Source organism: Lipotes vexillifer, unplaced genomic scaffold (genome assembly GCF_000442215.2).
Source record: "Lipotes vexillifer unplaced genomic scaffold, Lipotes_vexillifer_v1.1 scaffold108, whole genome shotgun sequence".
Classification (NCBI taxonomy): domain Eukaryota; kingdom Metazoa; phylum Chordata; class Mammalia; order Artiodactyla; family Lipotidae; genus Lipotes; species Lipotes vexillifer.
Genome location: NW_006781176.1, coordinates 731,323 through 758,587, shown reverse-complemented (window position 1 = coordinate 758,587; position 27,265 = coordinate 731,323). Strand labels below are relative to the sequence as shown.

Sequence of the window (27,265 nt, the reverse complement as noted above, 5' to 3'; positions counted from 1 at the left end):
TCATTTGCAGCCAGAGCGATGGAGTGCAAAATCACAGGGAAATGCAATTTTATCATCTAACATCAGCCAGGCTGTTCACAAGTATCCCCACAGCACTCAAGCCATTCTACTAGCTTAAGCTCTGTTTGGGGGAATACTGCAGTATGTTATGTTCCATGGATATCAGAGTCATGGAGTCCTATGTATCTGGAGGTGTTTAGGAGCCATGGGGCTCTCTACTCCCAGTTTCCCTGAAGTGGAAGCTGCTTGCTCACAAAATCACAATAGCATCGTTTATTTTCAAAGGCTGAGTCCTACTGGGCATGGATGTTGGAGTAAAGCAAAGGAATAGGCCAGACATGGTTGTGAAATGGGTAGTGACAGGGATGGTGATCTTACCAATTATATCTGCAGGGATGGTGGTATCCGTAGGGCCTATGAAATGACTGTTTCTGCCCTGGCTGGAAATATTTATGAGCTATAGCTTCCTGCTTTCTGGTAATCCTTTGTTTAAGAATAAAATGTGAATCAGGGTTCACTATTCCCACAAACACAGATTCATAGAAAAGTTGAGCATATGGCCAAATGCTAAAGGGAAAATGTGTGCTTCCTTCTCTCTATGGGAACACAGCAGCACCTAAGCCACCCTTTACAGAGGACACACTTAAGGTGAAGGAGGCCTGGGGAATGGAGAAAAGCTGGACTTCTCAAACTTGCATCAGGATATGTTTGGTCTTAGGCAAGATTTAAACCTAAAGAATTTTCTTCTATATCTCTTGGATGTTGAGTGTCACACAACACAATTCCTTGTCAAATCCTCAAGGCACCATGGAAAAGCCATTAAAGAAATATAGAAAAAGTACCTATGGTATCACTAGCATATCCCCATGTAAAATAAAAAGAACATAACAAAAGCACATGATCTCAAGCAATAGGATGACCCACAACCAAAAGTAATTTAATGAGCAGGCCACAGACACTTAGTGCAAGTTTAATCTACAGGAGAAGCCCCAGTCTATAACAAAGGAGAGGGAGTGGGTAAATCATTTACTTTTTTAAAAATCCTTCATTTTATAAAGGGATTTGCCCTAGGACTCCTATAACAAGTTCCCAGAGGCTTTAAAATATGATTTGATATACAAAAATAGTACTGACATGCAACATTTTCCTTAGGATCAGATCAATTTCATGAAGTTAGGCAAACCCAGGCAAGTGATATATGTGCACATTCTGCCTGGGTTAAAGAGGTTTCTTTTCCCCATCTCCAACTCCATCCGTAAGACAAATCAAGACAAACATACCTCTCTGTTTCCTTGATTGATTCCTCAGTGGTTTCCTTGTATTCTGGAACAGTGTCATTCAAATCCATGCAGACTTTGCCCACAAATGCCCGCTGCCCGAATTTATCTGTGAGACACACACAAAGAGAATCTAAAGTCATGTTTCTTTCCCAAACTGCACCTTCCCTAAGCCTCTTTAAAACATCTTAAATTAAAATCGTTATAAAAACATAAGTGAGAATGTAAAAGATCATCACACCATTTAAGAACAATAACAAGACCTTGATCAATTCTGTAAGTAGTAAAGGTTCTCCCATTAGCACCTTACTCCTCTGATTACTGCCAGAATGAAGGATATTATTTGCTTAAAGTCTAAACCCAGATGTGCCCAGTGTCCTCCGCTATGTGCAAGGTTATGAGGACTATGCCCAATAATGTATGTAAAGTGGCTGGCACATGGGCTTAGAAAAGATACTGTCGCTATTCTTAAGTGTAGCAGTGCCAATATCATTATCTGTGGGGGATTTTACTTACTCCTACCAGCAGTTCTCAGCACTGAAGAACCTCTTGCTTATCAAAGGTGCTAGAGGAATTCTATTTCAGCTAGAAAGTTGATGCTACATGAGGCAATGTTCATTTTTTCAACAATGTCTCCACCTCTGTCTTGAGTCTTTCAGAAGTCTATCTCTCTCTTTCCCCTGTAATTCACTGTAATACCTGTTGGCCATTAGATTACTCTTCCTTAAAACACCACCTTCATTACATACCTCATCTCGCTGAAAACTTTTTTGAGTCTGATGCATATTTGAATCTCTCCAGAGACTGAACCATCCCCTATGCCCAACCTCTCCCATCCCACCATGCCATGAATCCTTCCCTTTAGTTCAGCTACTCTGTTCCCTGCCTCCTGTATATCCACTATGAATGTTCCTGTCCCCATACCCATACCCCCATGTCATCTTTCCTGTCTGAAAGGCATTTTCCTCTCTCCTCATTTTATCTTCCCTTCAAAGCCCAATTTAAAGATCCCTTCAATGAAATCTTCCCAGGTGATGCAGTTCTGGGTTCATTCTGTCTCCTCCAAAATTTGCAATATGTACTTTCAGTGTCACCCTTGAGGTCTTTGGTATAAACTACCTTGGCCAGCAAGCAGTAGTGTCAGCACATCAGTCAACAGTATTTACTGAGCACCTGCTATGTGCTAGGCACTGTACTGGGTACAAGTTTTGGAATCATCAGTGTAAATCCAGTCTCAGCTCTGCTTACTAGCTGTGTGACTTGGGTATGTTACATAACCTCTCTGAGCATCAGTTTATCCATCTGTAACACAAGGACCTGAATAACTGCTCCAGAAGGCTGTTTGCAACTGAGCTGAACTAATCCACGTAGAGTTCTTTGCACAATACCAGGCATCTAGTAAAAGCACTACAGCTATTACTAAAGTCATTAATCAGTGCATGTACCTATTAATCAGTTAATCCTGTCTGGTTCTCTGAGACTATTTTCCATTTTACTGTGTTCCCTGCATCTAGCATAGTGCCCTGAGTCTAGCCAACAGCTAAGATCTATCTGTTGATAGATAAACTATTGCTATTGCTAGAATTAGTAAACCTGCTCCAAAAAGCCCTAAATTAATACACAAAATTCAGACCCATTTACATCATTCTGCAGCCAAAAACTTAAAGTAAATAAATTACTTAAACAACAGAAAAAGTTCAAGGGCCACAGTGATACACAAATACCTAATTACTTGCAAGAAATGCAGTGCTTAAATTCTAGCAATTAAAAGGCAGGACTGCTCACAAGTATAAGTCACTGCCGGCATGGTCTGGACATGCTTCACGTGCCCCGTAAATCATCCTTTCATCTCCTCACCTGTAATTTCCGCAAGGAGCAGCGATGAGTCAGTGTGAATTGTTGCAAAGTAACAAGCTGTGGTTGTTCCATTCTTTAGTGTTCTCCTCTAAAAATAAATCACAAAAACCATGAATCGCCTGTGCCCAGAAGAGTCATATGGTATATACAGATGAAAATGGAATTTTAGTTTTCAATTTTAAGATGTTTTTATTTAAAGGCATGCCATCTCAATATGAAATGTAGTTAAGGCAAATGGTAAAAGTATTTATATTTTAAAAGTGTTAGCTAGAGGAGAAGTTGATGCTTTCGATTTCCTAGATTCACACAGTTCTGTGTTGCAGAATTTATAAAATGTGATACTAATTAATTCCTTATTTTTTTAGGACTGTTTAAGAATATGCAAACTTTATTGCATCTGGGAGTGAATAAATGAGATTTTTCTAGCGATTACAGGATACAGTTATTCAGCCAGATTTTCAGTTCATCCTAGCAGATTGATAAATGTATCCATCTCTCTTCCTCAGCAAATCTCTACTAAAATACCAGTAAAGGAGTATAACATTTATTGAACCATAAGCAGAGAGGAGACATGAGCAGCGGAAATATTTCAACATCTTCTCGGAAGAAAAAACAAGTATAAGAACCTGGAGGCAACTTGGAAAGAGAGAGGAGCATGTGGTTGTTAACAGGGAATTGGCCGAAAGTCTGTATACAGATAATTAAACCCTGGCAGGACTCTTTTCCCTGCTGAAATCAGCCAACCACCCCTAACCTGCTCCTTGCAGAAGAGATTTACCCTTTGTAGAAATTGGATAGTATTTAGAGGGTACAAGCCCAAAAGGACAAGGTGAGACATAGGCTGAAAAGAAGAGGTTTAAGTGGACATCTGGCTGACCTCTGGGACCCTTGGTCATCTTCCCCGAAATGCCACATGTACTGTTTCCACCAGTCCTGGCAGGAGTGAAGGACTTCTTCCTAGAGAAGATGAATGGCTCTAGAAGGAAGATGTCCTCACGACTTTTGGGACCCACAATTTAAAAGGCTGTTTACTACCTTCACTGTTCATCATATAATGAAGGTTACCAATCAACAAATGCTACCCCACCCAGATCTTCCAATCAGCATCTTGGAGCATCACACTTAAATATGAATGTATATTTAAGGTTCAACGGACAGTGGAGGAGGGCTTCCCTGGTGGCGCAGTGGTTGAGAGTCTGCCTGCTGATGCAGGGTACACGGGTTCGTGCCCCGGTCCGGGAAGATCCCACATGCCGCGTAGTGGCTGGGCCCGTGAGCCATGGCCGCTGAGCCTGCGCGTCCGGAGCCTGTGCTCCACAGCGGGAGAGGCCACAACAGTGAGAGGCCCACGTACAGCAAAAAAAAAAAAAGGGGGAGAGGGGAAGGAAGAAAGAATATGGATAAAATATTGGAAGAAACAGGCAATCTGTAGGTCAGAAGGAAGCTTGATTTAAAAAAAAACACCACCACTATGATTAACAATCTCAAAGAAATGAAAGAAGATATTGTATCCACAAAAAAAGAACAGAATGCTGTGGAAATCAGAGAATAAGAGCTCTCCGTGGGCTTCCCTGGTGGTGCAGTGGTTGACAGTCCGCCTGCCGATGCAGGGGACATGGGTTCGTGCCCCGGTCCAGGAAGATCCCATGTGCTGCGGAGTGGCTAGGCCTGTGAGCCATGGCCGCTGAGCCTGCGCATCTGGAGCCTATGCTCCACAACGGGAGAGGCCACAACAGTGAGAGGCCCACGTATCGCTAAAAAAAACACAAAACTCTCCGAAAGTAAAAATGTTAAAAATAAAATATGGGAGTCAACAGAAGGTTAAATTAGAAGAGAATTTCTCAGAGAAGAAAGATGAAAGTCAAGGATGAAAAGATAAAAAAAATATGCTCAATCTAAGAGATCTAACATTTAGAATAAAAGTTCTAAAAAAAAAATGTTTTTTTTAAAGGAAATGGAGGGAGTGAAATTGTCTGAGAAATAATACTAGTCTCTCCAAACTGAAAATCCTCACAGATTGCTCAGTTCAGTGCATGAAAAACAGAAGCCAAGTAAGGCATATAATTGTGAGATATTAAGTCTACAAGTAAAGTGAAGATTCTGAAAGGTTCCAGAGAAGGAAAACCAGTCATAGACAAATGGCAGGAATCACAATGGCACTGGTGTTATCACCAGTGATGCTGAAAACAGAACAATGGCTTTAAAATTCTGGAGGAGAGGTTTTTTTAATTTTTAAAAAATTTATTTTATTGAAGTATAGTTGATTTAAGGAGGAAAGTTATTTTAAAGTAGAATTTTATACCCTGGTAAATTATCAGTCAAGTGTGAAAATAGAATAGAGATATATGATTAGATACACAAAATCTTGAATGTTTTTCTCCTTTAAGAGCTTAGAAAGCTCCTAGAAGATGTGTTTTTTTTAAATGTGAGAGTAATACAAAGAAAAAGAACTTCTTAGGTCCAGAAAATGGGAATTAAGCACAGAGGAGAACCAAAGGGAATGCCCAGATTAAAGCAGTGCCAGAGACAATCCTGACCAGAGTGAAACAAAGGAATAGAAGGCAGTGGGAAGATTTTGAGAAAGAAATCAGAACTGATATTGCCTGACTTGTCTGAGCACTTGGAAAAGTACTGATTGACCTGAGCAGGGTCTGTCTTAAGCAGAAGCTTTTTCTTCTTCTTTTTTAAAATTTTCAGACATTTTTTAAGAGCAGTTTTAGGTTAACAGCAAAACTGAGAGGAAGATACAGAGATTTCCCATATGCCCCCAGCCCCCACACATAGCAGAAGGTTTTTAAAAAGTGCAGAGTAAAAACTGCACTGGAGTTCTTGCTTCTTGCATATTATGACCTGCGTGACCTTGAGAAAGTTGCTTTACATTCTCAACATCAGTTTCCTCATTTGTGAAATAAGAGGACTCTTGACTAGAATGGGGTTGGATTAGAAACGTAAACATCTGCAGGAGGAAAATAATTTGGACTTAAAGTAATAGGGAAGAACATGCCGTATCCTAGCAGCCTCTATTCAGCTTCAGCCAACTGTTAAAAAACAACAACAAAAAAGAGAGACCAGTGATGTCAGTTAGTAATGAAGGGCAAGAGAATTAGGAAAACTGGATTTTAATGTCAATCTTTTCAAACTTTAAGACACTTTGCACATGAAAAAAAATATTTCTGGCTGCAAGTAAAGGATGTTTATATAGCCTATCACCTATAGAAAAGGATGTGCTAGCTTGCTACCATAATCACACACCCAAGAGAAAAGTTAACACCATGACAGAGGCATCAAATTCAATCTCCAGCAACCAGAAAAGTGCCTGGATCTTTGTGTGTGCCTAGTAAATATTGTTGAATGAACACATGAGGAATCAGACTTACTAAAGGAACAAGAGGCATAAAATGATCTAAAATAAGCATTGTTACATGCATAAAATAGGACACTGTATCCGTGACAGAGGAACAGGCTACTGTAACAGAGTGAATTAATAACTTGCCAGTTTGGGCCACTGGCATTCTCTAAGAATGTAGCGCAAAAGTATACACAGAAGTTTCACTATTTTTCTAAGAAGAGTTGCTGAAAGAAAGAACAGATTGGAGGGAAGAATATACTAAGAGCAAGGGAAATGGGCTGGGGGGGTGGCAGAGAAAATTAATGAGCGTGCATACACAAGAAAGAGAGAGAGAGAAGGAAATTCATTTCCCAGAACAGAAGTAATACTATTTTAAAGAAAATGGACTGAAAAAAACAAAAACAAAAACATATCTATAAGTGAAATTTCAGAACCTCAAGAATGAAGAAAATCCTGAAGGCCAGCAAATTAGCTAGAAGGGAATAACAATCAGATTGACATCAGCACACTGGATGCTGGTGGGAAAATCATTTTAAAGAGAATTCTCTCTGTAGCTGAAGTGCATCATTCAAGAGTCAGAAGAGAGTAACACCATTTTTGGTAGTTCAAGGATTTGGATTGTTTGTCACCCACCTTATTGGAAAAGATAATCATCGTCTAAGAAAATAAATCCAAAACCAAGACAGAGGATCCAAATTTAAAACATTTTAGACATCCACCAGACGGCAGACAGCAGAAGCAAGAAGAACTACAATCCTTCAGCCTGGAACAAAAAAACCACATCCACAGAAAGATAGACAAGATGAAAAGGCAGAGGGCTATGTACCAGATGAAGAAACAAGATAAAACCCCAGACAAACAACTAAATGAAGTGGAGATAGGCAACTTTCCAGAAAAAGAATTCAGAATAATGATAGTGAAGATGATCCAGGACCTTGGAAAAAGAATGGAGGCAAAGATCGAGAAGATGCAAGAAATGTTTAACAAAGACCTAGAAGAATTAAAGAACAAACAAACAGAGATGAACAATACAATAACTGAAATGGAAAATACACTGGAAGGAATCAGTAGCAGAATAATTGAGGCAGAAGAACAGATAAGTGACCTGGAAGACAGAACGGTGGAATTCACTGCTGCAGAACAGAGTAAAGAGAAAAGAATAAAAAGAAATGAAGACAGCCTAAGAGACCTCTGGGAAAACATTAAACGCAACACCATTCGTATTATAGAAGAAGAAGAAGGAGAAGAGAGAGACAAAGGACCCGAGAAAATATGTGAAGAGATTATAGACAAAAACTTCCCTAACATGGGAAAGGAAATAGCCACCCAAGTCCGGGACGTGCAGAGAGTCCCACACAGGATAAACCCAAGGAGAAACATGCCAACACACATAGTAATCAAATTGGCAAAAATTAAAGACAAAGAAAAATTATTGAAAGCAGCAAGGCAAAAACAACAAATAACATACAAGGGAACTCCCATAAGGTTAACAGCTGATTTCTCACCACAAAATCTACAAGCCAGAAGGGAGTGGCATGATAAAGTGATGAAAGGGAAGAACCTACAACCAAGATTACTCTACACAGCAAGGATCTCATTCAGATTCGATGGAGAAATCAAAAGCTTTGCAGACAAGCAAAAGCTAAGAGAATTCAGCACCACCAAACCAGCTCTACAACAAATGCTAAAGGAACTTCTCTAAGTGGGAAACACAAGAGAAAAAAATGACCTACAAAAACAAACCCAAAACAATTAAGAAAATGGTCACAGGAACATACATATTGATAATTACCTTAAACGTGAATGGATTAAATGCTCCAACTAAAAGACACAGGCTTGCTGAATGGATACAAAAACAAGATCCATATATATGCTGTCTACAAGAGACCCACTTTAGACCTAGGGACACCTACAGACTGAAAGTGAGAGGATGGAAAAAGATATTCCATGCAAATGGAAATCAAAAGAAAGCTGGAGTAGCAATACTCATATCAGATAAAATAGACTTTAAAATAAAAGTGTTACAAGAGACAAGGAAGGACACTACATAATGATCAAGGGATCAATCCAAGAAGATATAACAATTATAAATATTTATGTACCCAACATAGGAGCACCTCAATATATGAGGCAACTGCTAACAGCTATAAAAGGAAATCAACAGTAACACAGTAATAGTGGGGAACTTTAACACCTAACTTACCCCAATGCACAGATCATCCAAAATGAAAATAATTAAGGAAACAGAAGCTTTAAATGACACAATAGACCAAAAAGATTTAATTGATATTTATAGGACATTCCATCCAAAAACAGCAGATTACACTTTCTTCTCAAATGTGCATGGAACATTCTCCAGGATAGATCACATCTTGGGTCACAAATCAAGCCTCAGTAAATTTAAGAAAGTTGAAATCATATCAAGCATCTTTTCTGACCACAACACTATGAGATTAAAAATGAATTACGAGGAAAACACCATAAAAAACAAACACATGGAGGCTAAACAATACATTACTAAATAATGAAGAGATCACTGAAGAAATTAAAGAGGAAATCAAAAAATACCTAGAGACAAATGACAATGAAAACACGACGATCCAAAATCTATGGAATGCAGCAAAAGCAGTTCTAAGAGGGAAGTTTATAGCTATACAAGCCTACCTCAAGAAACAAGAAAAAATTCAAATAAACAATCTAAACGTACACCTGAAGGAACTAGAGAAAGGAGAACCAGCAAGACCCAAAGTTAGCAGAAGGAAAGAAATCATAAAGATCAGAGCAGAAATAAATGAAATAGAAACAAAGAAAACAATAGCAAAGGTCAATAAAACTAAAAGCTGGTTCTTTGAGAAGATAAACAAAATTGATAAACCATTAGCCAGACTCATCAAGAAAAAGAGGGAGAGGATTCAAATCAATAAAATTAGAAATGAAAAAGGAGAAGTTACAAAAGACACTGCAGAAATACAAAGCATCCTAAGAGACTACTACAAGCAACTCTATGCCAATAAAATGGACAACCTGGAAGAAATGGACAAATTCTTAGAGAGGTATAACCTTCCAAGACTGAACCAGGAAGAAACAGAAAATATGAACAGACCATTCAAAAGTAATGAAATTGAAACTGTGATTAAAAATCTTCCAAAATACGGCTTCCCTGGTGGCGCAGTGGTTGAGAATCTGCCTGCCAATGCAGGGGACACGGGTTCGAGCCCTGGTCTGGGAAGATCCCACATGCTGTGGAGCAACTGGGCCCGTGAGCCACAATTACTGAGCCTGTGTGTCTGGAGCCTGTGCTCCGCAATAAGAGAGGCGGTGACAGTGAGAGACCTGCGCACCGTGATGAAGAGTGGCCCCCGCTTGCCACAACTAGAGAAAGCCCTCGCACAGAAACAAAGACCCAACACAGCCATAAATAAATAAATAAAGCAAACTGTCAACAAGTAAAAATTAAAAATAAATAAATAAATAAATCTTCCAAAGTAAAAAAAAAAAAATCTTCCAGCAAACAAAAGTCCAGAACCAAATGGATTCACAGGTGAACTCTATAAAACGTATAGAGAAGACCTAACACCCATCCTTCTCAAGCTCTTCCAAAAAATTGCAGAGGAAGGAACATTCCCAAACTCATTCTGTAAGGCCACCATAACCCTGATACCAAAACCAGACAAAGATACTACAAAAAAAGAAAATTACAGACCAATATCACTGATGAATATAGACGCAAAAATCCTCAACAAAATACTAGCAAACAGAATCCAAAAACACACTAAAAGGATCAAACACCATGATCAAGTGGGATTTATCCCAGGGAGGCAAGGATTCTTCAATATACGCAAATCAGTCAATGTGATACACCATATTAACAAATTGAAGAATAAAAACCATATGATCATTTCTGTAGATGCAGAAAAAGCTTTTGACAAAATTCAACACCCATTTATGATAAAAACTCTCCAGACAGTGGACACAGAGGGAACCTACCTCAACATAATAAAGGCCATATACAACAAACCCACGGCAAACATCATTCTCAATGGTGAAAAATTGAAAGTATTTCCCCTCAATCAGGAACAAGACAAGGATGTCCACTCTCACCACTATTATTCAGCATAGTTTTGGAAGTTCTAGCCATGGCAATCAGAGAAGAAAAAGAAATAAAAGGAATACAAATTGGAAAAGAAGAAGTAAAACTGTCACTATTTGCAGATGACATGATACTATACATAAAGAATCCTAAAGATGCCACCAGAAAACTACTAGAGCTAATCAATGAATGTGATAAAGTTGCAGGATACAAAATTAATGCACAGAAATCTCTTGTATTCCTACACATTAATGATGAAAAAATTTGAAAGAGAAAGTAAGGAAACATTCCCATTTACCACTGCAACAAAAAGAATAAAATACCTAGGAAGAAACCTACCTAAGGAGACAAAAGACCTGTATGCAGAAAACTATAGGACACTGATGAAAGAAATTAAAGATGATACCAACAGATGGAGAGATACACCATGTTCTCAGATTGCAAGAATCAATATTGTGAAAATGACTGTAGTACCCAAAGCAATCTACAGATTCAGTACAATCCCTATCAAATTACCAATGGCATTTTTTATAGAACTAGGACAAAAAATCTTAAAATTTGTATGGAGACACGAAAAGACCCCGAATAGCCAAAGCAGTCTTGAGGGAAAAAAACGGACCTGGAGGAATCAGACTCCGTGACTTCAGACTATACTACAAAGCTACAGTAATCAAGACAATATGGTACTGGCACAGAAACCGAAATACAGATCAATAGAGCAGGATACAAAGCCCAGAAAGAAACCCATGCACCTATGGTCACCTTATCTTTGATAAAGGAGGCAAGGGTATACAATGGAGAAAAGACAGCCTCTTCAATAAGTGGTGCTAGGAAAACTGGACAGCTACATGTAAAAGAAGGAAATTAGAACAGTTCCTAACACCATACACAAAAATCAACTCAAAATGGATTAGAGCCATAAATGTAAGCCCAGACACTAAAACTCTTACAGGAAAACATTGGAAGAACATTCTTTGACATAAATCACAGCAAGATCTTTTTTGATCCACCTCCTAGAGTAATAGAAATAAAAACAAAAGTAAACAAATGAGACCTAATGAAACTCCAAAGCTTTTGCACAGCAAAGGAAACCATAAACAAGACAAAAAGACAACCCTCAGAATGGGAGAAAATATTTGCAAATGAATCAATGGACAAAGAATTAATCTTCAAAATATATAAACAGCTCTTGCAGCTCAATATTAAAAAAACAAACAACCCAATCCAAAAATGGGCAGAAGACCTAAATAGACATTTCTCCAAAGAAGACATACAGATGGCCAAGAGGCACATGAAAAGCTGCTCAACATCACTAAGTATTAGAGAAATGCAAATCAAAACTACAATGAGGTGCCACCTCACACCAGTTAGAATGGGCATCATCAGAAAATCTACAAGCAACAAATGCTAGAGAGGGTGTGGAGAAAAGGGAGCCCTCTTGCACTGTTGGTGGGAATGTAAATTGATACAGCCACTATGGAGAACAGTATGGAGGTTCCTTAAAAAACTAAAAATAAAATTACCATATGATCCAGCAATTCCACTACTGGGCATATACCCACAGCAAAGCATAATTCAAAAAGACACATGCACCCCAATCTTCAGTGCAGCACTATTTTCAATAGCCAGGTCATGGAGGCAACCTAAATGCCCATCGACAGACGAATGGATAAAGAAGTGGTACATATATACAATGGAATATTACTCAGCCATAAAAAGGAACGAAATAGGGTTATTTGTTGAGACATGGATGGGTCTAGAGACTGTCATACAGAGTGAAGTAAGTCAGAAAGAGAAAAATATCGTATATTAACGCATATATGTGGAACCTAGAAAAATGGTACAGATGAACCAGTTTGCAGGGCAGAAACTGAGACACAGAAGTAGAGGACAAATGTATGGACACCAAGTGGGGAAGTGGCCGGGTGGTGGCAGTGTGATGAATTGGGAGGTTGGGATTGATATGTATACACTGACGTGTATAAAACTGATGACTAGACTCTGGGAGGGCTCATGCCAAGGAGCACTTCCCAGAACTTCTGCTGCAGTGTCCTTGTCCCCACGGTGAGCCACAGCCACCAACAACTCTGCAGGAGACCCTCCAACACTAGCAGATACATCAGAAATATATCTACACGTGGAAGAACTTCTACAGAATACCTACTGAACACTGGCAAAAGACCTCAGACCTCCCAAAAGACAAGAAACTCCCCACGTACCTGGGTAGGGCAAAAGAAAAAAGAATAAACAGAGACAAAAGAATAGGGATGGGACCTGCACCAGTGGGAGGGAGCTGTGAAGGAGGAAAGGTTTCCACACACTAGGAAGCCCCTTCGCAGGCGGAGACTGCGGGTGGCAGAGGGGGAAGCTTCGGGGCCGGGGAGGAGAGCGCAGCAACAGGGGTGTGGAGGGCAAAGCGGGGAGATTCCCGCACAGAGGATCGGTGCCGACCGGCACTCACCAGCCCGAGAGGCTTGTCTGCTCAGCCGCCGGGGCCAGTGGGGCAGGGAGCTGAGGCTCAGGCTTCGTTCTGAGTGCAGGGAGAGGTCTGGGGTGGGTGGCATGAACACAGCCTGAAGGGGTTAGTGCACCACGGCTAGCCAGGAGGTAGTCCGGAGAAAAGTCTGGACCTGCCAAAGGGGCAAGAGACTTTTTCTTCCCTCTTTGTTTCCTGGTGCGCGAGGAGAGGGGATTAAGAGCTCTGCTTAAAGGAGCTCCAGAGATGGGCGCGAGCCGCGGCTATCAGCGCAGACCCCAGAGACGGGCATGAGATGCTGAGGCTGCTGCTGCCACCACCAAGAAGCCTGTGTGTGAGCACAGGTCACTATGCACACCTCCCTTCCGGGGAGCCTGTGCAGCCCGCCACTGCCAGGGTCCTGGGATCCAGGGACAACTTCCCCGGGAGAACGCACGGTGCGCCTCAGGCTGGTGCAAAGTCCCGCCGGCCTCTGCCACCTCAGACTCGCCCCGCACTCCATGCCCCTCCCTCCCCCCCCAGTCTGAGTGAGCCAGAGCCCCCGAATCAGCGGCTCCTTTAATCCCATCCTGTCTGAACTAAGAACAGACGCCCTTCGGTGACCTACATGCAGAGGAGGGGCCAAATCCAAAGCTGAGCCCCAGGAGCTGTGCAAACAAGGAAGAGAAAGGGAAATTTCTCCCAGCAGCCTCAGGAGCAGCGGATTAAATCTCCACAATCAACATGATGTACCCTGCATCTGTGGAATACCTGAATTGAGGAGGTGGACTTTGAGAGCAAGATTTTTTTTTTCCCCTTTTCCTCTTTTTATGAGTGTGTATGTGTATGCTTCTGTGTGAGATTTTGTCTGTATAGCTTTGCTTCCACCATTTGTCCTAGGGTTCTATCCGTCCGTTTTTTTTTTTTTTCTTAAAAATTTTTTATTCTTAATAATTATTTTTTTATTTTAATAACTTTATTATATTTTATCTTACTTTATTTTATTTTATCCTTCCTTCCCTCCTCCCTCCCTCCCTCCTTTCTTTCCTTCTTGCCTTCTTCCTTTCTTTTCTTCTTTCTTTCTTTCTTCCTTCCCTCCTTCCTTCCTTCCCTCCTCTCTTTCTTTCTTTCTTTCTTTCTTTCCTATTTCCTCCTACTTATACTAATTCTCTCTACTTTCTCTCCCTTTTATTCTGAGCCGAGTGGATGAAAGGCTCTTGCTGCTCCAGCCAGGAGTCAGGACTCTGCCTCTGAGGTGGGAGAGCCAACTTCAGAACACTCGTCAAGAAGAGACCTCCCAGCCCCACATAATATCAAACGGCGAAAATCTCCCAGAGATCTCCATCTCAACACCAGCACCCAGCTTCGCTCAACGACCAGCAAGCTACAGTGCTGGACAACCTATGCCAACCATATAGCAAAACAGGAACACAACCCCACCCACTAGCAGAGAGGCTGCCTAAAATCATAATAAGTCCACAGACACCCCAAAACACACCACCAGACGTGGACCTGCCCACTAGAGAGACAAGATCTAGCCTCATACACCACAACACAGCCACTAGTCCCCTCCACCAGGAAGCCTACACAACGCACTGAACCAACCTTAGCCACTGGAGACAGACATCAAAAACAACGGGAGCTACGAACTTGCAGCCTGCAAAAAGGTGAACCCAATCACAGTAAGATAAGCAAAATGAGAAGACAGAAAAACACACAGCAGATGAAGGAGCAGGATAAAAACCCACCAGACCTAACAAATGAAGAGGAAATAGGCAGTCTACCTGAAAAAGAGTTCAGAATAATGATAGTAAAGATGATCCAAAATCTTGGAAATAGAATGGACAAAATGCAAGAAGCAGTTAACAAGGACCTAGAAGAAATAAAGATGAAACAGACAATGATGAACAACACAATAAATGAAATGAAAAATACTCTAGATGGGATCAATAGCAGAATAAATGAGGCAGAAGAACGGATAAGTGACCTGGAAGATAAAATAGTGGAAATAACTACTGCAGAGCAGAATAAAGAAAAAAGAATGAAAAGAACTGAGGACAGTCTCAGAGACCTCTGGGACAACATTAAACGCACCAACATTCGAATTATAGGGGTTCCAGAAGAAGAAGAGAAAAAGAAAGGGACTGAGAAAATATTTGAAGAGATTATAGTTGAAAACTTCCCTAATATGGGAAAGGAAATCGTTAATCAAGTCCAGGAAGCACAGAGAGTCCCATACAGGATAAATTCAAGGAGAAATACGCCAAGACACATATTAATCAAACTGTCAAAAACTAAATACAAAGAAAGCATATTAAAAGCAGCAAGGGAAAAACAACAAATAACACACAAGGGAATCCCCATAAGGTTAACAGCTGATCTCTCAGCAGAAACTCTACAAGCCAGAAGGGAGTGGCAGGACATACTGAAAGTGATGAAGGAGAAAAACCTGCAACCAAGATTACTCTACCCAGCAAGGATCTCATTCAGATTTGATGGAGAAATTAAAACCTTTACAGACAAGCAAAAGCTGAGAGAGTTCAGCACCACCAAACCAGCTTTACAACAAATGCTAAAGGAACTTCTCTAGACAAAAACACAAGAGAAGGAAAAGTCCTATAATAACGAACCCAAAACAATTTAGAAAATGGGAATAGGAACATACATATCGATAATTACCTTAAATGTAAATGGACTAAATGCTCCCACCAAAAGACACAGATTGGCTGAATGGATACAAAAACAAGACCCATATATATGCTGTCTACAAGAGACCCACTTCAGACCTAGAGACACATACAGACTGAAAGTAAGGGGATGGAAAAAGATATTCCATGCAAATGGAAACCAAAAGAAAGCTGGAGTAGCAATTCTCATATCAGACAAAATAGACTTTAAAATAAGGACTATCAGAAGAGACAAAGAAGGACACTACATAATGATTAAGGGATCGATCCAAGAAGAAGATATAACAATTGTAAATATTTATGCACCCAACATAGGAGCACCTCAATACATAAGGCAAAAACTAGCAGCCATAAAAGGGGAAATCGACAGTAACACATTCATAGTAGGGGACTTCAACACCCCACTTTCACCAATGGACAGATCATCCAAAATGAAAATAAATAAGGAAACACAAGCTTTAAATGATACATTAAACAGGATGGACTTAATTGATATTTATAGGACACTCCATCCAAAAACAACAGAATACACATTTTTCTCAAGTGCTCATGGAACATTCTCCAGGATAGATCATATCTTGGGTCACAAATCAAGCCTTGGTAAATTTAAGAAAATTGAAATTATATCAAGTATCTTTTCCGACCACAACGCCATGAGATTAGATATCAATTATAGGAAAAGAGCAGTAAAAAATACAAACACATGGAGGCTAAACAATACACTACTTAGTAACGAAGTGATCACTGAAGAAATCAAAGAGGAAATTAAAAAATACCTAGAAACAAATGACAATGGAGATACAACGACCCAAAACCTATGGGATGCAGCAAAAGCAGTTCTAAGAGGGAAGTTTATAGCAATACAAGCCCACCTTAAGAAGCAGGAAACATCTCGAATAAACAACCTAACCTTGCACCTCAAGCAATTAGAGAAAGAAGAACAAAAAAACCCCAGAGTTAGCAGAAGGAAAGAAATCATAAAAATCAGATCAGAAATAAATGAAAAAGAAATGAAGGAAACAATAGCAAAGATCAATAAAACTAAAAGCTGGTTCTTTGAGAAGATTAACAAAATTGATAAACCATTAGCCAGACTCATCAAGAAAATAAGGGAGAAGACTCAAATCAATAGAATCAGAAATGAAAAAGGAGAAGTAACAACTGACACTGCAGAAATACAAAAAATCATGAGGGATTACTACAAGCAACTCTATGCCAATAAAATGGACAATCTGGAAGAAATGGACAAATTCTTAGAAATGCACAAACTGCCAAGACTGAATCAGGAAGAAATAGAAAATATGAACAGACCAATCACAAACACTGAAATTGAAACTGTGATTAAAAATCTTCCAACAAACAAAAGCCCAGGACCAGATGGCTTCACAGGCGAATTCTATCAAACATTTAGAGAAGAGCTAACACCTATTCTTCTCAAACTCTTCCAAAATATAGCAGAGGGAGGAACACTCCCAAACTCATTCTACGAGGCCACCATCACCTTGATACCAAAACCAGACAAGGATGTCACAAAGAAAGAAAACTACAGGCCAATATCACTGATGAACATAGATGCAAAAATCCTCAACAAAATACTAGCAAACAGAATCCAACAGCACATTAAAAGGATCATACACCATGATCAAGTGGGGTTTATTCCAGGAATGCAAGGATTCTTCAATATACGCAAATCTATCAATGTGATTAACCATATTAACAAATTGAAGGAGAAAAACCATATGATCATCTCAATAGATGCAGAGAAAGCTTTTGACAAAATTCAACACCCATTTATGATAAAAACCCTGCAGAAAGTAGGTGTAGAGGGAACTTTCCTCAATATAATAAAGGCCGTATATGACAAGCCCACAGCCAACATCATCCTCAATGGCGAAAAACTGAAAGCATTTCCACTAAGGTCAGGAACAAGACAAGGTTGCCCACTCTCACCACTCTTATTCAACATAGTTTTGGAAGTTTTAGCCACAGCAATCAGAGAAGAAAAGGAAATAAAAGGAATCCAAATCGGAAAAGAAGAAGTAAAGCTGTCACTGTTTGCAGATGACATGATACTCTACATAGAGAATCCTAAAGATGCTACCAGAAAACTACTAGAGCTAATCAATGAATTTGGTAAAGTAGCAGGATACAAAATTAATGCACAGAAATCTCTGGCATTCCTATATACTAATGATGAAAAATCTGAAAGTGAAATCAAGAAAACACTCCCATTTACCATTGCAACAAAAAGAATAAAATATCTAGGAATAAACCTACCTAAGGAGACAAAAGACCTGTATGCAGAAAATTATAAGACACTGATGAAAGAAATTAAAGATGATACAAATAGATGGAGAGATATACCATGTTCTTGGATTGGAAGAATCAACATTGTGAAAATGACTCTACTACCCAAAGCAATCTATAGATTCAATGCAATCCCTATCAAACTACCACTGGCATTTTTCACAGAACTAGAACAAAAAATTTCACAATTTGTATGGAAACACAAAAGACCCCGAATAGCCAAAGCAATCTTGAGAATGAAAACCGGATCTGGAGGACTCAGGCTCCCTGACTTCTGACTATACTACAAAGCTACAGTAATCAAGACAATATGGTACTGGCACAAAAACAGAAATATAGATCAATGGAACAGGATAGAAAGCCCAGAAATAAACCCACACACATATGGTCACCTTATCTTTGATAAAGAAGACAGGAATGTACAGTGGAGAAAGGACAGCCTGTTCGATAAGTGGTGCTGGGAAAACTGGACAGGTACATGTAAAAGTATGAGATTAGAACACTCCCTAACATCATACACAAAAATAGGCTCAAAATGGATTAAAGACCTAAATGTAAGGCCAGAAACTATCAAACTCCTAGAGGAAAACATAGGCAGGACACTCTATGACATAAATCACAGCAAGGTCCTTTTTGACCCGCCTCCTAGAGAAATGGAAATAAAAGCAAAAATAAACAAATGGGACCTAGTGAAACTTCAAAGCTTTTGCACAGCAAAGGAAACCATAAACAAGGCCAAACGACAACCTTCAGAATGGGAGAAAATATATGCAAATGAAGCAACTGACAAAGGATTAATCTCCAAAATTTATAAGCAGCTCATTCAGCTCAATAACAAAAAACAAAGAACCCAATCCAAAAATGGGCAGAAGACCTAAATAGACATTTCTCCAAAGAAGATATACAGACTGCCAACAAACACATGAAAGAATGCTCAACATCATTAATCATTAGAGAAATGCAAATCAAAACTACAATGAGATATCATCTCACACCAGTCAGAATGGCCATCATCAAAAAATCTAGAAACAATAAATGCTGGAGAGGGTGTGGAGAAAAGGGAACACTCTTGCACTGCTGGTGGGAATGTGAATTGGTACAGCCACTATGGAGAACAGTATGGAGGTTCCTTAAAAAACTACAAATAGAACTACCATATGACCCAGCAATCCCACTACTGGACATATACCCTGAGAAAACCGTAATTCACATAGAGTCATGTACCAAAATGTTTATTGCAGCCCTATTTACAATAGCCAGGAGATGGAAACAACCTAAGTGTCCATCATCGGATGAATGGATAAAGAAGATGTGGCACATATATACAACGGAATATTACTCAGCCATAAAAAGAAACGAAATTGACTTCTTTGTAGTGAGGTGGATGGACCTAGAGTCTGTCGTACAGAGTGAAGTAAGTCAGAAAGAGAAAAACAAATACCATATGATAACACATATATATGGAATCTAAGACCAAAAAAAATGTCATGAGGAACCTAGTGTTAAGACAGGAATAAAGACACAGACCTACTAGAGAATGGACTTGAGGATATGGGGAGGGGGAAGGGTAAGATGTGACAAAGTGAGAGAGTGGCATGGACATATATACACTACCAAACGTAAAACAGATAGCTAGTGGGAAGCAGCCGCATAGCACAGGGAGATCAGCTCGGTGGTTTGTGACCACCTAGAGGGGTGGGATAGGGAGGGTGGGAGGGAGGGAGACGCAAGAGGGAAGAGATATGGGAACATATGTATATGTATAACTGATTCACTTTGTTATAAAGCAGAAACTAACACACCATTGTAAAGCAATTATACCCCAATAAAGATGTTAAAAAAAAAAAAAAAAACAACACACAACATTTTAAATTAAATGTAGGTAGATGGCAAGGGAAAAAAAACAGGAACTAAAATCTCATGCGAGGTAATACAGGACATGGTGAGCGGGCTGCATATTTAAGGGACGACTATTTAAGTTTCCTGTCTTATTATGTAGGAGACTATAGAGGAAAACGATACAAGACTTGTTTAACACTTTTAACAACCTAATCTAACAGATATTTTTAAAAGTCATATTGACAGAGAAAACACAATCTTTTTATAAATGTGTAGAATAATCATAAAAATTGACCTTTTATTGGGTCATAAAATAACAGTTAACTAATTCCCAAGAAAAATAACCACACACATTACATTTACTAAGCAAAATAAAATGAAACTCAAAATTAAAACAGAAGTATAATCTGATATTTTCTAAATTGTCAACACTTTATAAACACCTTTCTAAAACAGGCTTGAAGAAGAGATGAAAATGGAAAATTTCAGCTAATTAGCAACCATGACAATGGAAGTACTACCCATTCACCAACAGCAAGCTCTTCCTCTGAGTCAGGGGGGAAAACGCTTCTCATACAGAAAAGCTTCTAGATGAGAAACTGCAGTTTCAAATTGGACTGGAACAAACTAGAAAGACTAGGAAGTTCAAGAATCGGCCCAAATTACATTTAAGGGACAGGACAGGGAGAGCCCACAGAGGAGGGGAAAAAAAGGAAGGAAGAGAGGGAAGGAGGGAGAGAAGAAAGAACCCCCAAAGCTACTCCTGTTGGTTCCCACTGCGTTCAGCCACATGTGTGTGACTTATGTAGTTAAAAAAGTAAGGAAAGAATTTGGCTGAAAAATCTTACTAGGTAAGCCTAGGTAAGCTGTGGATGCAGCTACTTTTCTTCTTTGCATGTTATATGTTTGGGTTTCTGGGCATCTGTTCCACCCTAGTTTCTCATAAGCTTTTGAGAGGGCTTTTCCATTAATGATGACTTTCCAATTTATAAAGAAATCTATCAGGAATAACATCAAAATATTGGCTGTGCTTCCCAACCTTTCCCCCGCTTTCAATTCTCGATAATAATTGTCAATTCTTGAGACCAAGCCTTTTGAGCTCAAAATAGATTGCCAACTACTACTGAGCTTCAACGCCAATATCAACAGGCCCCTTAACAGGTTATACAATTTGCATGAGCTAAAATAGGGGAAAAGAGCGGCCTGACTCCTTGTCTTTTCACCTGTACGTTAATGACTTGACACCTCTTTGGAATTAGCTGAATTTATCTGCTGAATTTGACAACCCCACAGAGTAAGCATATTCATTCTATTATCCAGGAGAATATTTGCAACCAGTTTGTCTTGGCATATTTACCAAGAGTCTCACTCTCCAGTCCCTTGACTATAATCTATATAATATACAGATTCCTGAACTTTTGAGTCTTTTTGGTTCATTCCAGTCCAAAGTCCAATTTGAAACTTCAATCTCTCACCCAGTTTGCAATGTTTAAAGGGAGATATTACAGGACTGAGTTACTGGGATTTTTTTCTTAACAATCTTAGGAGATGTTTGCTAATATATACTTAAAATTACTTTCAGATTAAATTATCACTGTCAAAATCTGTGGTGCAAAACTCTGGGGTCTGGATTGCCCATTTCTTGAAGAATAGATCCAGGACTGTTTTCTGAGGCAGAAAGTAAAAAACAAAACAAAAAATGTCTTGGTTCATGGGTACTGCCTTAGCACCCCCTTTGCATTGCCACAGGCAGTCTTCAGCCTTAGGGACAGGTTCTAGTTAACAAATCTCAACTTTCTTAAACAAATGTCAGTTGTACTCTCAGCTCATCCAACTCTTAAAGTCTATGGGCCTGCTCATAATCAGAAACAGAGGATGTGTACACCGAAAATACTTGTAGAGAATAACACCTATTTCACCTATTTTGTACTCACTGACATGAAATACTTTGATTTCCCTCTCTGGGTCAGTTAAAGCCAAATGTGTGACAAATCCTAACAAGTGCATGGACCCCCATGGTACACATTTACCTCTTGCCTTTATTTTATTTTTCCTCCTCTTTTTTCCTTTGCTGTGATTTCATGACTGACTTTCTTCTCTTGTATACAATGCAATTTTAAGATCTCTCTAACGCTTTTCAGAACAATGCAAGGTATAAATAAATTTTGAGAATAAAAAGATTTGATGTGGTTAACACAATTCATTAACACAGTGCACTAGCAACTTCCAACACAGCCTTAGTCCTTCTCAGTTTTCCTGGTGTCACGTGGATCCGTGCTAAATATGTAAAGTCCACAATGACACTGAATTTATAACTAAGCAAGGCAAGTATATAAATGATAGCACTTGCTTTTACTCTTTAAGGCGTGGATGATGCAAGATCTGGGAAACTGGCAGGGTGGCTAGGTCACTGTATAAGGCTTATAATATTATCACCCTCACACCATTACTTTAAGAGAAAAACCATCAATGGGTCCAATAAAAATGCAGGAATGTTCAGACTAAGTATGCTAGATGACAAGAGTTAGTGGTCAGATAGGATATGTGCAGCTTTAATTCTCAGCTGCACAAGTTATTTCTGGCTGCTGAGTGGACTGGGCATAGGGTTGGAGTAGAATAAAGGGAACTGATTTTCCTGATAGAGTGGAAGGAAGGACATTTCAGGGCCTTTAGTTGGCACACACCACAGCCACTGTTCTCTGACTGAACTAGCTCCATAGTTCCCTCTACTGGGTTAATGCTCATCACATTCCCACAGGCCCTGCAACAGGGAACCATCCTATTTTCCTTCCTTTCGAAGCTACCAGAATAATGTGACACCCTTCTCACTGTAACTTGAAAGTTTAATTTTAGATTTCCTTGGGTATTTTGTAAAGCAAATACATATGTCAGGCCCTATTTTAAGAGCTTAACAAATATTAACTTGCTTAATTATCATAACAATCCTAAGAAGTAGGTACTATCATCATCTCTGTTTTTTCACAAATGGGGAAAATGAGTCACAGAACTTTCCAAAGGTTACACAGCTATTCCATATGGTACCTAGAACGGCACTGTGGATTGGCAAGAGTAAAGGAACACACATATGCATTAAACCCAAATTTAGTAAAGTAAAACGAGAAGTGAGAGTAATGAGAACCCAGGGGATCTGAGGATTCAGATTCAAGCTGTCTCTTTGCTAGTGGCTATAGCTATGTAGGTGAAGTGGTCACAAACTCACTGAGCTGTGAAAGAACTGAAAAAGTCTGTACAGTCTATTATAGCCTTAACTGCCTATTTTTAATAACTTAAATCTGCCCCCAAGAAATGGATGTTTCTACAGATGACTGAACACAATGCACCAATACTCATAAGCAGGATACTTACAACAACTCTGGTATATACTTCTTCAGCAAAGTCGATGCTCTGGAATTTGTGTTCTGTAGGAAATGTGTACTTGGTCAGCCACTCCAAAAGTGGGAGGTCTACGTTACTCCCGGCAAAAGAGTACTGAGGGGCATGGATGTGTGTATCAACCAGCCCAGGCATGAAGAACTCACTGGAAATTAAGATAGGGAGAAAAGAATTTAATAACATCTTTAGTCATTTTCCATATCTTTAAATCACATTTTCTCTGTACAATGATTTAACTGTTTACTCCACCCAGGTTTAGAGCCAATGCAATCAGATGAATGTAAATTATTCTATTATTTAGAGATCAGAAAATAAAAATGAAATTCTGCTAGGAGAGATAACAGTCCTAAATTGGAATGTCTTGGTGTAAAGTTTACCAGAGATCATGAAAGGAGGGAAAAGCACAGCACTGAGCAGAAGCAAAGCAGTCGTTGCACAAGAAACGTGTGAAGCTACAGTTTAATCGTATGACTTTGTTCTCACAATTGGGGGTCGTAGGACAGAGGGCAAAGCTGAGAGAGGAGGTCAAAGCTTCTAGAGCCACGATGAGGAATTACACACAAGTCACTACGGATGACTGATGATGAGAAACAGAATGGCCACAATTTTAGTCCCAATGGACATCTTGACCTTGGCTGACTGCAAGAAATCTAGTCCTGTCCCATGTGATGGAGGGGCTGAGTTCTGAAACAGAAGCAACAAGAGCAAACTGAGGCTGGTTAGGGAAGGGCAATCTGAGAAGACAAGAGTGTCAGTGGGTGAGTGGTATAACAGTTAAGTGAAGAGACAGATGCAATGCTATGACAAACATTCTCCAGATGTTTCTGATCACTCCACTGTTCCACCCATCAATTTTCCTATTTCTATTAACTCTTATAACAGCAAGTCCTAGAACGATGTTTTCTAGAGTTTTCAGTGGCACTGCCCACAGAACTGAGGCAGCCCAGTACTAATAGATACTTAAAGCTTTTCTAAAGAAATCATCTGGTTCACTGGTGTCTATTAAGTGTCTAATTGCATCCAAGCAGATATTTGTTAAAATACAGTATGCACCACCACCACCACCATCACCACAAGGAAATATCAGTTACATTTTTATATACATAAGGAACTGGAACTCAGAATTGGACATAATAAAGAATCCCATATAGTACCAATTCAAATGTATACCACTTAAATGGAACACAAATAAAGCCACGGGTATCTATAAATGCTTTATTTTAAAAAAATGAGAACTCGGAGGCTTCCCTGGTGGCGCAGTGGTTGAGAGTCCACCTGCCGGTGAAGGGGACACGGGTTCGTGCCCCGGTCCGGGAGGATCCCACATGCCGCGGAGCGGCTGGGCCCATGAGCCATGGCCGCTGACCCTGCGCGTCCGGAGCCTGTGCTCTGCAACGGGAGGGGCCACAGCAGTGAGAGGCCCGCGTACAGCAAAAAATAAATAAATAAATAAAAATAAAATAAAAATGAGAATTAGGAATGGTGGTGATGATGCTTATGATGATGGTGACAGCAGGCAATGTTTACTGAAGTCGGACATGTACTGGGCACTGGGCACGGCATTCTACGTACATCATCTTATTTGTGGAAGGCAGTTCATTATAAGGTCTGAGTATACACATTCTTGACCGATACTGTCTGATTTTGAATTTATGCCCCACCATAAACCAGCAGTGGGATACTCTTTAACTGCTCTGTGACTCAGTTTCCCCTTACATAAAACGGAGATAGTAGTTTCACCGTAGGGCTGTTGTGAGGATTGAGTTAATATTTGCAAAAACAGTGCCTAGATAATGGAAAGCACCAAAAAAATCAGTTGTGATGTAATGCTCACAACAAACTTAAGAAGTAGTATTGTAATCCCCATCTTCACAAGAGTAAAACTCAAACTCAGGAAATTTAAATAGCTTGAAAAACGTAATCATTCAGCTTCAGCTCTAGAGCCTAGACTCAAACCCAGGCAGTAGCCTCAGTATTCTTGGTCACTACCCTCTGAATTTTTCATTCACTCTGGAAATGAAAAGCAGTGACAACCTACAAGCACTTCAAGAAGGCTGCAGTAAGTGGGCCTACACGCGGGGGCATGCAGAGAGGGAGAAGGAAATACAGATTCCTCTTTGGTGTCAGTCACTGACCTCTCCAGAACACTTCAGTCCTTGGGGCTTTTACTGTCCCCACCATCATAACATGGAATGGCAGTGTGACTTCTTCATGTAGTTGAACTGTTCAATCAAATAATATTTCCCAAGTATCTACTATGTTTAAGAAACTCTGCTACACCTTGAGTCCAAAGAAAAATAAGACATCTTCTTGTCCTCAAAGAGATTATAATCCAGTTGAGGACATCAGGGGTGAGAGAGGTGTGTGTGTGTGTGTGTGTGTGTGTGTGTGTGTGTGTGTGTGTGTGTGTGTAAGAGAGAGAGACAAACACAGAGAGACAGAAGGAGCAATTTCACTGCTAGTAATTTACCCAAGTGAAATAAAACATATGTTTACAAAAAGGATCATATAAGACTTTATGGGGGATTTATTCATACTAGCCTCAAATTTACAATAGCCAGGACATGGAAACAACCGAAATGTCCAATGACAGATGAATGGATAAGGAAGATGTGGTACATATATACAATGGAATATTACTCAGCCATACAAAGGAATGAAATTGGGTCATTTGTAGAGATGTGGATGGACCTAGAGTCTGTCATACAGAGTGAAGTAAGTCAGAAAGAGAAAAAAAAAGATTGTATACTAACGCATATATGTGGAATCCAGAAAAATGGTACAGATGAACCCAATTCCAGGGCAGGAATAGAGACGTAAATGTAGAGAATGGACATGTGGACATGGGGGGAAGGGGAGGGTGGGACGAATTGGGAAATTAGGATTCAGATTGGGAGATTAGGGAGATTAGGTACACTACCGTGTGTAAAATCGCTAGCTAGTGGTAACCTGCTGTAAAGCATAGGAAGCTCAGCTCGGTGCTCTGTGATGACCTAGACGGGTGGCATGTTGGGTGGGGTGGGAGGGAGGTCCAAGAGGGAGAGGACAGGTGTACACATACAGCCGATTCACTTCATTGTACAGCAGAAGCTAACACAACATTGTAAAGCAATTATACTCCAATAACAAAAGGGTGGGGGGAACAATCCAAATACCACAGGAACATAGATAAACAAACTGTGGTCTATTGATACAATGAAACACTACTTGCAATGAAAAAGACTGAACTACTAGTATACGTAACAATATGAGTGAATCTCGAAAACATTATTTTAAATGGAAGAATCCAGACACAGAAGAGTACATATTTTTGTTTTGGTTTTGGTTTTGGTTTTTGCGGTACACGGGCCTCTCACTGTTGTGGCCTCCCGTCGCGGAGCACAGGCTCCGGACGCGCAGGCTCAGTGGCCATGGCTCACGGGCCCAGCCGCTCCGCGGCATGTGGGATCTTCCTGGACCGGGGCACAAACCCGTGTCCCCTGCATCGGCAGGCGGACTCTCAACCACTGTGTCACCAGGGAAGCCCAAAAGAGTACATATTGAGTTATTACATTTATGTGATGTTCAAAAACAGGCAAAATTAATCTAAGTGATAGAAAGCAAACAGTAGCTGCTGATAAGGGGCTGGACAGTGACTGGAAGCAGCACGGGGAACTTTCTAGGATGAAGGAATGTTTTATACCTTGATTGGTATGTTTGACAAATACGTATTTGCCAAAATTTATCAAATTATATAAGATCTATGTACTTTACTATATAAAAAAGGTTTCCTAAAAAACAACTACAAAAAAGTTTTTTTAAGAAAGTGTCTTGAATACTCAATTTTGTGAATTAACATGTATTTGTTATTCTGTAGCCAAGAGGGAGGGGATCATGAGAATATTTGATCCTTTGTTTTTTATCTTCTTTAGCAGAACTGTGACATATTGAACCCCAGGTTTAGGAAGTTGAATCTGGTGGTGGCAGGCATGTGTGGGGACACTCTTTCAATCTCTCAAGGATGAGAGCATT

General features: G+C 39.8%; 1 protein-coding gene across 1 annotated transcript in view; it reads right to left on the bottom strand.

The window, feature by feature from the left end:
• The window catches only part of GDA (guanine deaminase), a 137,132-nt gene that overhangs the window by 54,402 nt on the left and 55,465 nt on the right, over positions 1-27,265 (bottom strand). The window contains exons 3-5 of the mRNA XM_007454496.1: positions 23,228-23,399; positions 3,135-3,222; positions 1,281-1,386 (exon numbers count right to left, since the gene is read on the bottom strand). Coding sequence (XP_007454558.1) covers positions 1,281-1,386; positions 3,135-3,222; positions 23,228-23,399 — 366 coding nt within the window. The remainder of the gene's footprint in view (positions 1-1,280; positions 1,387-3,134; positions 3,223-23,227; positions 23,400-27,265) is intronic.